The 15,845-nt window shown below is 38.9% G+C and overlaps 1 protein-coding gene across 3 annotated transcripts in view; it reads right to left on the reverse strand.

Annotated features, from left to right (window-relative positions):
• Positions 1 to 15,845, reverse strand: part of LOC148867342 (coiled-coil domain-containing protein SCD2-like) — a 187,342-nt gene that overhangs the window by 65,803 nt on the left and 105,694 nt on the right. For all 3 annotated transcript variants that reach the window (XM_088976731.1, XM_088976730.1, XM_088976729.1), the window contains exons 11-13: positions 3,821 to 3,934; positions 3,542 to 3,663; positions 2,025 to 2,100 (exon numbers count right to left, since the gene is read on the reverse strand). In XM_088976731.1, the coding sequence (XP_088832857.1) occupies positions 2,025 to 2,100; positions 3,542 to 3,663; positions 3,821 to 3,934 (312 nt within the window). The remainder of the gene's footprint in view (positions 1 to 2,024; positions 2,101 to 3,541; positions 3,664 to 3,820; positions 3,935 to 15,845) is intronic.

A 15,845-nucleotide genomic window follows, 5' to 3' on the forward strand; every position in this document is an offset into this window, starting at 1 on the left:
TGGGGCATTCAGTGATAATATGGCCTACCTTCTTATAGTAGGTGCATGTATTCTTTTTCTTGCAATGAGAAACAACATGCCCGAACTCCTTACATTCATAGCACTGTATTTTAGAGAAGTCCCTCTTCCCTTTTGGTTTTGTTGCTAGAAAGACAATATCAATGTTGGACTCCTTTCTTCCATCCAAAGAAGTCTGTGTGGCAAATCTAGTTTCAGCCCTTAGAATTTCCCCAAGAATAATACCCAAGTCAGGAAGTGTTCATCGATTAAGGATATTAGATCTAACAACTTTGAATTCAGGTCTGAGATGCATTAGGAAGTGCTTAGTCTTTCTTCTATTAAAATGTTCCTTCATATACTTCACACAACATTTTGAAGGATCATTTCCCATGTAAAAAAGCTCATATTTGGTACAAAGTTTAATAAACCCAGCATAGAACTCTTGGAACTTTCTTTCTCCTTGGTAATAGGAGATGTCAACCTCTATCTGGTACTGTCTTGAGGTGTTTGATTGTTGATATACTTTCTCGCAATACTCATACATCTCATAAGCAGTCCTATATCCTCTCATAGGAATTGCAATGTCAGTTTCAACGGATCCTAAGATCCATGATGCAATTTTTGCATTATCAATTCTCCACTGATTAAGATCCTTGATGTCCGAATAATCAGGTTTAACTATTGATCCATCCAGATATCCCCAGAGACCTTTCGCCTCCACATGAAATTGGAAATTGAATATAGTTCGTACCATTAAACTTAATGGGGAGAATTTCCATCCTTTCTGATACCATTGAATCACAAGAGCAAGAAAAACCACAAAAAGAAGAGTTCAAAACAGTAGAACAAAGAAGTACCTCTCAGTCGATGTTCAAAAAAGGAAACTGTAAGGGTCTGACGAACTCTGAAGTGGCTAAAAACCCTTTTAAATCAAATCCAATTCAAACCAACTAGATCTAAAGTTTCAGTCTGATCCAATGCTTCTAGAGGGAGATCCAAACCAAAAGAGAAATCTGATGGCACAGCAGTCCAGAAACAGAGTCTGTCGAGTTCTGATTGAATGCAGCCTTAGAAAAAGGATTCAAGGACACTCAAGAGCCTCCCAAATACTGTTAGGGAGTACTCTAGATAACAGATAAGAAAGGGGTGAAGAAGAAGTTACTTGCAGATCAGATCGTGACCTGCTCTGATACCATGTCAGAGTCAGATCGAAAATCAAAGAGAGAGAGAAAGAGAGAGAACACAGCCGAATGGTGGGTGTGACACCTTGTGTCAGTTGACACCCTAAAAGTTATATTTATATTAAAAGGTAAAAGGACAAATCTGTCCTTAATATACAAAAGAAAGAGAATAAAGAATAGTTATACAACAAGGGAGAAGAAAAAGTACAAAATTAGCCCTACGGCTAGTTTCCCAGTTCTCTACATCCATTAGGGCTGTCAACGGAATTTATATAATTATCTTATATTCTATATATAATAAATTCAAACCTTTATTTTATATTAATTTATCATATATACGAGTTAAAAAGTAATTAACTTTTCAAAATTTTCCTTTATTTTAAAAAATGAAGTGGAGCTGAATTAAATATGAATCTGATCTGAGATCATCAAAACCAATCAGATTTTGGGTTGGATTTGGATTGCAGTTTTCTGCATATGATACAACTGCACATAGTTAATATTCCCAAGATTTTCTGCATATGATACAACTGCACATAGTTCTCATCAGATTGCTTCTTTCTTCTAAATTCAAGTGAACATGCTAAACAAACTACCAACATGTGATATCTAAATGGTCTAAGCTTTATTTAAAAACACTAATAAAAAAAGAAAAAGAAATCTATATCTAAATGCTCTCAGCCCAAAAGTTTCCTGTATCATGATCCAAACATGTTGCATTGTCATAGATTGTAAAGTAGATATTCTATCATGAATTCGAGATATCAAGCAACACATTATCTCACAAAAATCATTTTCAATGCAAATTGGAAAATATTGAAATAATAAATTTGTATCTCAGACCTGAGACATGATTATCAAACTTCAGAAAATGTGGGTGTCGATTTTGTGCCATTGCAAGCAGTACAGCATCCTCCACCTTAAAAAAGATTTCAAAGTTAACTCCTGCTTACTGAAAGTGAATAATTCATAGGAAACAAAATCAATATATGCATATACTGCTGCATGTTTTTCACATTTGTCAGGTTTGTGGCTTCTTGCAATTGTATTCTCCAATCTATGAAGTTCCTAGTCAGGTAGTGTCAGAAGTTTAGCATAGTCATGATCAATTTTGACAGAGATGTAATAATTCAGAGGTGGGTTCAGAAATTTAAATACCAACTCACACAGAATCTGACCCAAAAATAAATTGATCTAATATCAACTTTGGGAAAATAACCTGCAGCCACCTTTTTGTCCCTTGACAGAGCACAATGGCAGAACAGATTTCTGTAGCCAACCCCAAATAGTTGGGACCAAGGTTGAGCTGAGTACCAGAAGCTGCGTTGTGAATATATTGAAACCTCTTTGATTATAAATTTATTTGTTGCTCCTATGCTCCATGTTAAGTTAAAAATAGGGGAAAATTAAAAGAGAGTAGGTGATCATTATTTTTTGCAATAACACATTATTCATGTTTGATGACCAATATAGAGACAAAAGTAGCATTTATTAGTCGTTGAAAATATGAAATGACATAAAAATATTCATCTAGTGTTCTATTTAAATATGATGTAGTCTTCTCACTCGCCCACCTCAAGCTAGTGCAAGATGACAGCGATGCCAATGTTGTGAAAAGTCATTTGTAAGGTCTCCATCAAAAAAAGCCCTAGCTTGTCAACCAAAGAAGCATCTATTACCTAATATCACTACCTTGGTGAAAAAAATTGTACCATGAAGATAACATAGAAAGCTTACTGCTGTTACATGTTACATCAAAACCAAGATACCGTATGTGTTGAATCTTAGTCTGCATCTAGTAAAGAGTGCAAATGCAGAACTGAAGTGAATTTGGAATCTGGTTTGGTTTTGCAGGTGTTTGGTAAGAATGCATTTTTGTTCTGAAAAATGAAAGTAAACCGTTTTTTGCATTCAAAATGGGAGCAAAGTTTGCTTGTAAAAAATGGAAGAAAATTTTGCATTTAAGGCCCAGTTTGGAAGGAGTACAAATGCAAATATGTAGATGGCAAAACATTATATTTGTATTATTTTGTATGTATTTGCACTGTACATGTTGGCATTTGTACTCCTTCCAAACTGAGCCTAAAGTTGGTCAATATAAAATAGGTTGGTTCCAACCTTGAGATTCATGTTTGCATCCATCACAAGAAAACAAGACACTGTAAATTTATCAGCACAAAAATGAACCAGGTTTACATCCATCAACTTGAACAAATTTTGCATTCACATCAGTGGATTCACTTTCTGCACTCTTTCCAAATGCAGCCTTAGGAGTAAAGCATTCAACAAAAAATCAAAAGCATTAAAAGATATATAGACTGACAAACTATAAACATTAAATATAAGGATATGATTAAAACCTTTAGTGAAGCTAGTTCACGCATTCCTTTTTCAACTAAAAGCATGCTCTCAATGTTCCCATCTCCAGAAAGGTCACTTAGGCCACGAGGAATTTTATCCCTTTCCTCTGCATCTGTTTTCTCTGCACATAAGTAAATTGAAAAAAATAACCAAGTCATTAAAAAGTATATCATAAGCAAAATCATTCAACCTCCAACATTGAAATTACAATATCTAACCTGAGTTTGAAACATTGAGTGAAAAAACTTTAAGTTATCTACTAATAATTGATATTTAACCTGTTGGATTTTCCTCTTTAGCTTTCTGTCCAGCAGACAACACAACTTCAAGAGGAAGTGGGGCTAAGGAAGACCAATATTCATGTTTTGCTCCAGCAATTTCTGCATGGATGCCTACCAAAGGAAACTTGTTAAACATCAAAAGGAGTTCACATAGGAAACATCTAAATAAAAAATAAAAATGTTTGATATATGACTCTATGAGATATATAGAAGAGCACAGTATGGTGATTAACTAATTCCACCATAATGTTAGGAGAGAGCAGAATTCTGGTAACTTCAGGAAGGTGAATTGTCTCGATATCTTCCTTTAAAACAGGAAACAGGACTCATGTAAAGATGAGAAATTAGTTTTAACAGTTTCATGGAGATGAAAGGAAGAAATGAGGGAGTTAAGGTTTTATGTTCAAAACACTATTTTCTTACTAATTTTATCTATATAAATTGAATATTTTCCAAGATAGACCTGCTCATCTATAAAAAATCTAGATCTACTCAACTCAACAAAGCCATCTCTCAACCATTTGGGGTAGGCTAGACTGATGCAATTTTGCCATTCATCTCTATGAAGGGCGATATTGTATGTCTTCTTAAATCTACTAATATATGTAAAACCTTCTAAAATATTTTCTTATTTTAATACCTGATGTTTTCTTGGGTTTCTTGCTTCATGAGGAACATATCATGGTGATTATCAGAAGGTTAGCCATTAAATGTTCAAGGAGCATTGTTAGACTGATGGGCTGTTTGAAAATGGCTGAATTGGGCAAATTGAATTGGTTATCTATTTGTATTCGAGTAAGCAACTAAATAGAGTGTGATCTCCATCATTTCTGAATAGCATGCCAATTATACTACTTTACCCCTAAATATTTCACTATATAGCTATCTACTACATCACAAATCAAGAGGCAATTCGGTTCATCCAGTTCAGCAGTTATTAAATGGCCCTTCAAATTACTAATTACTAAAACAACAATATAACTTGTTTTTGGAAAGAAGTTGGAAGGTTTAGAGATGTTGAAAAGAAAAGGGAAGAAGAAGAGGAAGGAAGTGTCGAGAATGCTTGGTGTGTTACTGTTCACACCAAGCGACTTTTCATTTTACTTCACAAGCAAAATTACAAAGGTGTCCTTGAATAAGCACCTAAATACAAATATTCATAAAAGGACAGAAATGCCCTCACACTCTTAACACTCCCCCTTAAGCTAAGTATAGATATTTATCATGCCAGCTTGTTCAAATTGTTGTCAAGCTTTGATTTGGGAACACCTTTAGTAAGACAATTAGCCAACTAGTTTTCAGACCTCACATAAGGTAGACAAATCTCTCTACTGGCAACTCTTTCTCTAATGAAATGCTGATCAACCTCTATATGTTTTGTACGATCATGTTGTACAGGATTTATGTTTATGGCAGCTTGATTGTCACAATATAATATCATTGGAGTATCAATATGCACTCCCATTTCTGTCAACAAGTTCTTTAGCCACAACAATTCCGAGACACCATGTACCATAGCTCTATACTCTGTCTTTGCACTAGATTGAGCCGCAATTGATTGCTTCTTGCTTCTCCAAGATACAACATTACCACCCACCAAGGTACAATAGCCACAAGTAGATCGTCTATCATCAATAGAACCTACCCAGTCAACATCAGAATAGGCCTCTACCTTCAGATGTCCATGATTAGAATAGAACATCCCCTTTCTTGGACATCCCTTCAAATAGGCAAGTATTCTATTCACTTCTTGCATATGAGATGATCTAGGTTTGCGCATGTATTGATTGACCGCACTTACAGCATATGATATATCTGGTCTAGTCAGAAACAAGTAGAGAAGGCGACCAACAAGTCTTTGATACACACATTTGTTAGGAAGGACATCTCCATCATCAACTTCCAACTTATGATTGGGATCAATTGGAGTTTCGACCAGTTTACAATCTAATTTTCCTACCTCTTGAAGCAAATCAAGGACATATTTCCTCTAAGAAATATAAATGCCCCTCTTTGACCTTGCGACCTCAATCCCTAGGAAATACCAGAGATTTCCAAGATCCTTAATTTCGAATTCAGTAGCAAGGAAAGACTTTAGTTCAACAATCCCAGAGATATCATCCCCTGTGATAACAATATCATGGACATATACTATCAACATAGTTATTTTTTCATTTTCTCTCCTAATAAACAGGTTATGGTCAGCTTGTGATTGTGAGAAGCCAATTTTTAAGACAACTTTCCTGAATCTATCAAATCAAGCTCTAGGGGATTGTTTAGGGCCATAAAGGGATTTCTTCAAACGGAAAACCTTTCCTTCACTCCTAGGGATGTTCACTCCTGGAGGAAGTTCCATGTAAACTTCTTCCTAAAGGCCTCCATTAAGGAAGGCGTTCTTAACATCCATTTGATACAAGGGCCAAGAATAGTGGGCAGCAAGAGACATGATAACTCAGATTGAATTCATCTTGGCTACTAGAGCAAATGTTACCTAGTAATCAATGTCGTAAGACTATGTGTACCCTTTTGCTACAAGTCGAGCTTTATACCTTTCAATTGAGCCATCGGCTTTATGCTTCACTATGTAAACCCATTTGCATCCAATAGGAACTTTTCCTTCTAGAAGAGAAACAATTTTCCATGTTTGTTTTTTTTTTTTTTGAATGCCTCCATTTCCTAGTTCATAGCATCCTTCCAATGAGGGAACTACACTACCTCAATAACATTGTGAGGGATAAAAACAGAAGCAATAGAAGAGATATAGGCACAATAAGAGGGTGATAAAGTATCATAAGAGACATAGTTTGAAATATCAGATTGTAATGGACATTCAATCTCTGGAGTCATCCTCTTTTTTTGTCTGGCGAATCACTGATGCCAAGATCAAGGAATAGGAGGAGGCAAAACAGGATGACTACTGCCACCACAGAGAGGAGGAGGAGAAGAAGGATTGACAACATCAGCTGTAGGAATTGACATACAAAAAGTAGACGATACCGTTTTCTAGAAGGACGAGAGATGAAGAAGAAGGGAGTAGACTCAAAGAATGTGACATCTTTGGGCATATACCGTTTTCCAGAATAAGGGTCATAACAATGATACCCCTTTTGGACTGAAGAATACCCCAAGAAGACACTTGATAGACTTTCGACCAAATTTCAGCCTACAAGGACTCATGTCATGGACAAAGCAGACACACCCAAAAACCTTGGGAGGAAGATGGAATGTATCCTCATAAGGAAAAAGAAGCTGATGAGGAGACTGGAGGTGTAGGTTCTGCGAGGGAAGTCTGTTAATAAGATATACAGCTTTGAGCAGCATGCCCCCAAAACCAAGTTGGAACATGCATTTGGAATAGCAAGCCTTTGGCAACTTCAATCACGTGCATGTTTTCCTCTCCAACACCCCATTTTGTTGCGGAGTATGAGGGAAAGAACTCTGGTGAATCACTCCTTTTTCTTCAAGGAAGGATTGTAAGTGCTTCTCAAAGTACTCCTTGGCATTGTCAGATCTAATAATCTTGATCTTCTTCTAAAACCGTGTTTCCACCATACTGAAGAAGCCTTTCATGATGGAAGGAACTTCACCTTGGCTATTCATCAAATACAACCAAGTATACTGCGAATAGTCATCAACAAAGAGAATGAAATATTTACAGCCACCCATACACGGAATAAAATAAGGTCCCCAAACATCAGTATGTATTAAATGAAAAGCAACATCACTCTTGTAATGTGTAGCGGCCTGTGGCCTAGCAGGGGCATTTCTACCCTTTCCTCTTGTATTTCCTATGAGTTGTCGCCCTAAGTATAAATACTAACTTAGGCGCCGCCAGCTTTAGTATCAGAATACATTCTTCTCTTTTCTCTCTTCTCTCCTCTGTCGAACTACATGGTATCAGAGCATCTCTGATCTGGGCACAAGCTTCTCATCTCGGATCGTGGTTTCTTTCCTTTTCTGGAAATTTGTTTTTTCTCATATCATGGTTTCTTCTTCTGGGTGCAACCTTCAGCCCCTGATTTTTTCTTTCTTCTCTCTCGGTTGTTGTACCAAGGAGAAGGGTGTGGTGCCAGCCGAATGCAGTAAAAGATCTCTCCAGATCTGTGGCGGTAACCGAATGCAGTAAGAGATCTTTCTAGATCTGTGGTGGCAACCGAACGCAGTAAGGTGTCTTTCTGGATTTGTGGTGGCAGCCGAATGCACCAAAACTTGATTTTCTGAGGGTTTTTATATGTGCTGTGGGTCGTGGAAGATAGGTATGCACTGTTACATTCATACGTAAACATTTGACCACTGTGAATGTCACAGTTTTGAGGATTTAGGGACTGGTAGTCTCCTCCTGTAAACCGAGGTGTTTCAACTAAGAGTTATCACCTACAGTACTGTTAAACATTCTTTGGAGGCTCCTTTTTTTTCAGACAAAAAACCCTCTATATCAGATTCAGTTTTTGAAAAAAAAGCAGTAGATATTCTGTAAAAATGGCTATTGAGGATTCAGCAACCTCTAGTATTACTTCCCAACAAGGAAACTTAAATGGGGGGATGGATGGCATGAATTTCTCTATGTCTATTACCCCCTTTGATGGTCTGAACTATCTGGAATGGTCCAAAGACATCAAACTTTATGTTACAACTAGGGGGAAGGCTGGTAATATAAGTGGAAAAATAAAAGAACCAAAGTCTGGTACTGCTGAACATGATCGATGGGATCAAGAAAACAGCATGGTTATGTCATGGCTGTTAGGCTCCATGTTACCTCATGCAAGGAAAATTTTCATATGGGCTGACACAGCTTGTGAAATTTGGGAACAAGCCAAGGCAACCTATTCTGAACAGAGGCACTTCGCCAAGATTTATCAACTTCAAGCAGAATTATCTACATGTAAGCAAGGGAACCATAGCCTATCTACATACTACTCAGCCCTTACATCTGCCTGGAAGGAACTGGACTATTATCAGACCATTGATTGGAGGAATGATGGAGATGCACAGCATTATAAAAAACTTGTCTCCCAACAGTGGGTTTTTGCTTTCTTGCATGGGCTGAATCTGGCTTATGAGCCTCTCCGGGTGCAGATTTTGTGAAGTAGTGAACTTCCTTCAGTTGAGGAAGTATATGCTCTAGTCCAATCTGAAGAGAGCAGAAAAAATCTCATGAATGTTTCTGAGGGGGAGCAACCTGTTGCCCTAGCTGCAAGAGGGGGTAACACAAGAATGAAAAAGGGAGAGCCAAGGAAAGGTGAAGATAAAGACAAATTATGGTGTACTAACTGCTAGAAGCCTAGACACACTCGAGAAACCTGTTGGGAGTTAGTGGGGAAGCCCAAGTGGGCAACCAAAAATCAAGACATTTCAAAGAAGCTTCTTTAGAAGAAATTTACTTCTGCAAATCTGGCCACACAAGACTATCAGCAAAATAATCAGACTACTATGTTTCCCCAAGAACATCCTAGTGGTTCCGATCCCAAGGAAGACATCATCAACTCCTTTAGAGATCATTTGGAATTGTATGGTAGGACACTTAGGCAAATAGATAGATCGGTTCTTACCCCTTCTATCTCATTCGCTTCTACATCAGGTAAAGGTGCTTTTGCATTTCATGTGTGTACCTCTGCTCCCCAGTCACCTTGGGTCATTGACTCAGGGGCATCAAACCATATGACTAGTAAGTCCAATCCTTTTCAGACCTACACTCTTCTCTCTAGAAGGGATAAAGTGAGACTTGCTTATGGGTCTCTATCCACCATTGTTGGTCAGGGATCTGTATCCCTTCCTGATGGCCTTGTCTTATCCAATACCCTTCATGTTCCTAAGCTTCCTATTAGTTTGTTTTCTATAAGCAGTATTACTTAGTCCTTAAATTGTTGTGTAACTTTTTTCCCCATTCTTGTGTTTTCTAGGATTTAACCTCGGGGAGGACGATTGGTAAAGGAAGTATGGTTGATGGCCTCTACGTCTTGGAGAATAAAGCTGGTCCTACGGCATCAACCTCTGTGAGTCTTATGAGCCAGCCTATGAGTCAGTCAAAAAACAATCAACTATGGTTATGGCATAATCGCCTTGGTCATTCGACCTTTGAGTCTTTGAAAGCTGTGTTTCTTGAATTGTTCAAGTCAGTGTCTATTACTAGTTTACATTGTCAAACGTGTCAGTTGAGCAAGCATTGTAGAATAACTTTTCCATCAAATAATAAAAGATCTACTTTGCTTTTCCATGTTGTCTTTTCTGATGTTTGGGGCCCTGTAAACATACCTACTGAGGGTGGATACAATTACTTTATCAGTTTTATTGATGACTATTCGAGATACACTTGGCTATATCCCATGCATTCGAGAGAAGAGGTACCCAAGATTGTGCAAGATTTCCCTCGCATGGTTTTCACTCAATTTCATATTGAAGTCCAAATCTTCCAATCGGATAATGTGAAGGAGTATTTCCATCATGACTTAGCTGAGTTTTTCTCCTCTCATGGATCTCTTCATAAAAGCTCATGTGCCATAACACCACAACAGAATGGCGTTGCTGAAAGGAAGAACCGCCATCTCCTCGAAGTTACCTGTAGTATGATGCTTTACATACATGTTCACAAACGGATTTGGGTTGATGATGTGATGGCTGCAGCTTATGTTATTAATCGCATGCCATCGCGCCTCCTGCAATACAAGGCCCCACATCAACTTCTTTTTCCTCAATCCCCTTTATTTTCCATTCCCCTATGTGTGTTTGGGTGTAAGTGTTTTGTTCATGATCTTTCTCCCAGTCGGGGTAAATTGGATCCCAAATCTGTTTCATGTGTTTTCTTAGGTTATCCCTCTTCCTAGAAAGGTTACAAATGCTTCAATCCGGTCACGTATAAGTACTTTTTGTCGATGGATGTGTCATTCTTTGAATCTAAACCCTTCTTCCAAGCCTCTCCTCAAGAGGAGAATAGTGTGAAGGAGGAGAGGCAAGCTCCAACTCCTCAAATTCCTCTTCCCTCTATTCTTGACTCCTCTCCATTTCGTGTCTTCTTGAGGCACTGTAAGGGACAGCTTGACTCAAAGGCTGTGGAGCAAATTGAGACTATACATCCAACACCATCGGACTTCTTGAAGAAAAATCTAGGTACCCTTGTTTCTTTTGATATTATTAAACCTATTGCTATTGATGACTCTACTAATGATCTTGATGTCCTAATTGCTCATAGAAAAGGGGTTCGATCATGTACTACTAATAATCCTATTACTCAGTTCTTGTCCTACGAAAACATTGCTCCCTCATTTTGTGCCTTTTTGACTGTAATTGATTGTGTCTCCATTCCCAAAAATGTTGTAGAATCCTTATCTATACCTGAATGGACAGAGGCAATGAAGGAAAAAATTAGTGCTCTTCATAAAAACAACACATGGGAGTTGGTGAATCTTCCTGAAGGCAAAGAGCTAGTGGGATGCAAGTGGGTATTCACAGTAAAGCATAAACTAGATGTGTTAGTTGAGAGGTATAAAGCCATGTTAGTTGCAAAAGGTCATACTCAGGTGTACAGGGTTGACTACACTGAGACTTTTGCCCCAATTGCTAAAATGAACACTATTCGGATTATACTATCCTTGGCTGTTAACTTTGATTGGGAGCTCCGCAACTGGACATCAAAAATGCATTCTTAAATGGGGATCTGGAAGAAGAAGTGTACATGATTCAGCCTCCTGGTTTTGTAGCACAAGGGTGTGAAGGGAAAGTCTGCAAACTAAAAAAATCTTTATATGGTTTGAGACAATCCCCAAGGGCCTGGTTCAGTAGATTTCACTTGGCCCTTCAACAAATTGGGTTCAAGCAGTGCCAATCTAACCACACTCTATTTGTCAAGAGAAACTAGAAGAATGTGTGATATTAATTGTCTATGTTGATGACATTGTGATTACAGGGAATTGGGGCTCTAATTAAAAAGGTCAAAGAATCCCTTGCTGTGCAATTTGAGGTAAAAGATCTAGGACAGCTACATTATTTCCTTGCTATTCAGGTAGCTCACTCAAAAAAGGGCATCTTCATTTCCCAAAGGAAGTATGTCCTAGACCTCTTGCAGAACACAGGAAAGTTATGAGCAAAGCCTGTAGATTCTCCTATTAAGGAAAACCATCGGCTTGGTGATTGTATTGGAGAACCCATGACAGATGTCAAGAAATTTCAAAGGCTGGTAGGAAGACTTCTCTACCTATCAATGACTTGGCCAGATATAGCTTAGGCTGTTGGTGTACTTAGTCAGTTTATGCATGCACCAACATCCTCTCATTTAGAGGAAGATGAGAGGGTTCTCAAGTATTTGAAGAAGTATCCAGGAACTAGGTTACTTTTCAAGAAACATGATCATATGAAAGTGGAAGTCTACATAGATGCAGATTGGGATGGGGTAGTTGATGACAGGAAATCCATTAGTGGATATTGTACCTTTGTTGGTGGAAACTTGGATACGTGGAGAAGCAAAAAACAAAGTGTTGTGGCCAGATCTAGTGCTGAGGCCAAGTATAGAGCCATGGTGCATGGTGTTGCTGAGGTACTATTGGTAAAGAATTTGATTGGAGAGTTGGGTCTCTCTGTTGATGGCCCAATGTCTCTCTACTGTGACAACAAGGCAGCCATTAATATTGCTACCAATCCAGTTCTTCATGACAGAACCAAGCATATTGAAGTTGATAATCACTACATAAGGGAGAAACTTGAAAAGGGGGAAGTTTGTACTCCTTACATCAGTTCCAAGGAACAACTAGCAAATGTTCTTACAAAGGGTATTCACTATCTATGGCATAATGAACTTTGTGACAAGTTGGGCATGATTAACATGTATGCTCCAACTTGAGGGGAAGTGTTGTAATGTGTAGCGGCTTGTGGCCTAGTAGGGGCATTTCTGCCCTTTCCTCTTGTATTTCTTATGAGCTGTCGCCCTAAGTATAAATACTAACTTAGGCTCTGCCAAATTTAGTATTCAGAATACATTCTTCTCTTTTCTCTCTTCTCTCTTCTCTATCAAACTACAATTACTTCTTTTGTTACTTGCAAAAAAGGTGGTTCTACATTGCTTTGATAGTTGATAGACTTCACATTGCAGAACAAAACTAGACAAGGACTCAAACAAACTAGGAAACAAAAACTTCAAGGAACCAAAAGGCACATGCTCAAGACGGTGATGCCACAATTTCAATAATACATGGTTTCTCATCATGACAAGACTTGGACTGACAAATCAACCCTAACATTAGAGGCTGATCAAGAAGATAAACTCCATCGGTTTCATGTCCACTGTCACTTCCATGTACTCAAGTCTTGAAAGACACAATGAGATGGAAAGAAGGTTTAGAGCAATTATGAGACTTTATAAGAGAACTAATAGATAAAAGATTTCTATGCAATGGAGTATAGAGTTCAGAGAAAGGTTATTCATAAGTTTAACTTCACCCAAACCCGATATCGGTGTCTGGGATCCATCGGCAATGGTAATCTTACCTTTCCCTGGAAAAAGTCTATGTGGTAAAGTAGGAAGGCATACCAGTCACATGATCACTGGCTCTTGTGTCAATTATCAAAGAGCTAGAGGGAGGGGCATGACATGCAAGTGCAGTACCTGATTTTGCAAAGGCACTAGAAGAAGCATTTGAACCAGTAGATGTAGGCAACTGCTCTTTTCAAGGTGGAGTAAGATGCCTCTCAATTTTTCCATCACATCAGAAGTGTCATGAGTAGATGCCAGAGTAGAAGGATTTCCCTCAAGCATGTGATTCTGAGAATCATGACTTGCAGACTTGTAGTAGCAACATGAGCATTTACTTTTTTTCCAGTTTTAAACTTCTCAGGTTTCAGGTGGGGATTTAGTTTCCAGCATCTATCCTTGGTATGCTTCGTCTCTTTATGCCTCAAATTGTGGCTGTTTGTGAGTTGGTGATGGTTTGCTAAGCTTCCTCTACTCAACAGTTCGAAGAGGAGCAGATTTATAGATGTTGTAGGTGCAGTTGTGTTTAGTCTTCAATGTGGTGAAGTGAGTGATAGTTTGTGGTGTATAAATAGACTGTTGGTAAGTATGTGAAGCTCCTTTGTGTTCAAGAAAAGTGTAGTGATGATTTTTCATGGCCTCATCAAGTGGTCACCCTAAACCTGCCGTGGTGGTGTAACCAGACCTAATAAATTTATAGTTGACAACAGTAAAACTCAATGGTACCAACTATATACCATGTGTTAGACAGTTTTGTATGCCTTTAGCTTCAATCAAAATGATGTACTTTATGAGTTTATTGTAAATGAATATAAGTGCATATTTGATTCATGTTCCCTTGGTATGTTTCTACGTAATACCCTTAAACTGGACACTTAATGAGACTCGTGTTAGTTTAGAATGTTCACAGCCAGTGGGTTGGTCTAGGGAGACCTATCCTGACAAGACTGACACTGTGGTGCCACCAAGTCGGTTGGGGTGGCTTGTCTCAGCTACCAGGGTGAGACCCTAGGCACGCACAGTGTGGGATTAATTGAATCTTTGAACTGGACCAGAATTTCAGTATTGCCCTGGACCTTGGAGATTGATGGGCAAAACTGGAAAGTTACACCCAACCCCTAGACTCGATTATGATTCTGCACTAGGTGTCGGATTGGGCTGTCTTTGATGTACCAATCAGTGAGATCCTTAGCGAGGGTCAAAACCTGGGTATGTTGGGACAGCCTGAGAATTCATCTGAGTGGGTGATCATAGTAACAGGATCAGCCCCTTTGTCGGACAAAGGTAATGATCGGGGATGCACTCTCACTAATGGAAACCAAGACTGCCGGCAGCCGATTTCAATCGTTGAGATTTGTTTTGCAAAATAAATTTTATATGAGATATAAAAGTATATAAATTATGGTTTCGAAATGATTTGCAAAAGGTTTTAATTCCCGGGATCCATATTTGAGAGAGTGCAACACTGTTCCTTGCAGCCGAGGGAGAGGTCCTCTCTTGTCGGGTAGTGTATGATCATTATGGGCTGAGAGGTTAAGTGTAAGGCCATTGAGGATAATACCCGATGGGCTAATCTTGCATCTGCCCACAGTCCCTGGGTGTTACAAGGTGGCTTGGCCCATGGACCACTTAGGGTAAGTGTTGGGCCCATAGAGCCCATTTGGTGGGTTTCAGGGGGTGCACTGTCCATAACGGTGTATTTGGCCAGGCCTTGTAACAAAGGCTGGGCTGAACCCATGTGGCTGATGTGTAGATCAATGTTTGGGTCCCACGCCATACAAGGAAGCCCAACTGGGCAGCAGTTTGGAAGGCTTGATGAATACATAACCCTAAATGGGCCTTAAGCCCATTTCAAACTGGGCTAATTTGATTAGTCTTTAAGGGGCGAATTCTGAGATAAGATCAGCTGATAGGATTGGGCCCACACCCTATCCACTCAGAGAGTCCAAGATCTAAATGAGATTTAGATTTGGAAACTTCCTAATTAGATTAGGAGCTGGCTGATCTAATCTACAGGTAAGATAAGGATTATCCCTTATCTTAAAGGGACTTCTAATCCAAATATGATTTGAGTTAGCAACTCCTAATGGGATTAGGAGCTGATCCCTTTAAGTCTATAAAAGGAAGAAGGGGGCGGCAGCCTTTAAAAAAAAACAACATCCAACAAACTCAAGTCTTGTCTTCAGAGCTGAGATCACAGAGGAGAGAATTCTGCACCCTGCAAATTCTCTCTAGCCGCCTCCTTCCTACAGCCGCCGCCTATAGCAGTTCGATCTCCATTGCTTGGGAGAAATCAAGATTGGATCTTGATTCCAATCTTTTGCAGAAAAGATTGGTAGGAGTTGTATTCACAAGCCGTCCAGGTGATTCTTGCGAAGAATCAAGTTCTTAGGAAGGACACTGCTAATTCTGCTCCACCCTGCACTGTGCCATCTTCAGTGGGAGCAGTTTTTGGTTTCTACCTTGGGCATGAACACCTCCATTGAGAGATATTATTTCTCTGTATCAGGTATTATCTCTCTTTCCTCCTTTTGGTTCAGATCTGGTTTAGTTTATGGTTCAAGA

Source organism: Nelumbo lutea, chromosome 3 (assembly GCF_056320005.1).
Source record: "Nelumbo lutea isolate HS-2025 chromosome 3, American lotus-T2T, whole genome shotgun sequence".
In the NCBI taxonomy this organism is placed as follows: Eukaryota; Viridiplantae; Streptophyta; class Magnoliopsida; order Proteales; family Nelumbonaceae; genus Nelumbo; species Nelumbo lutea.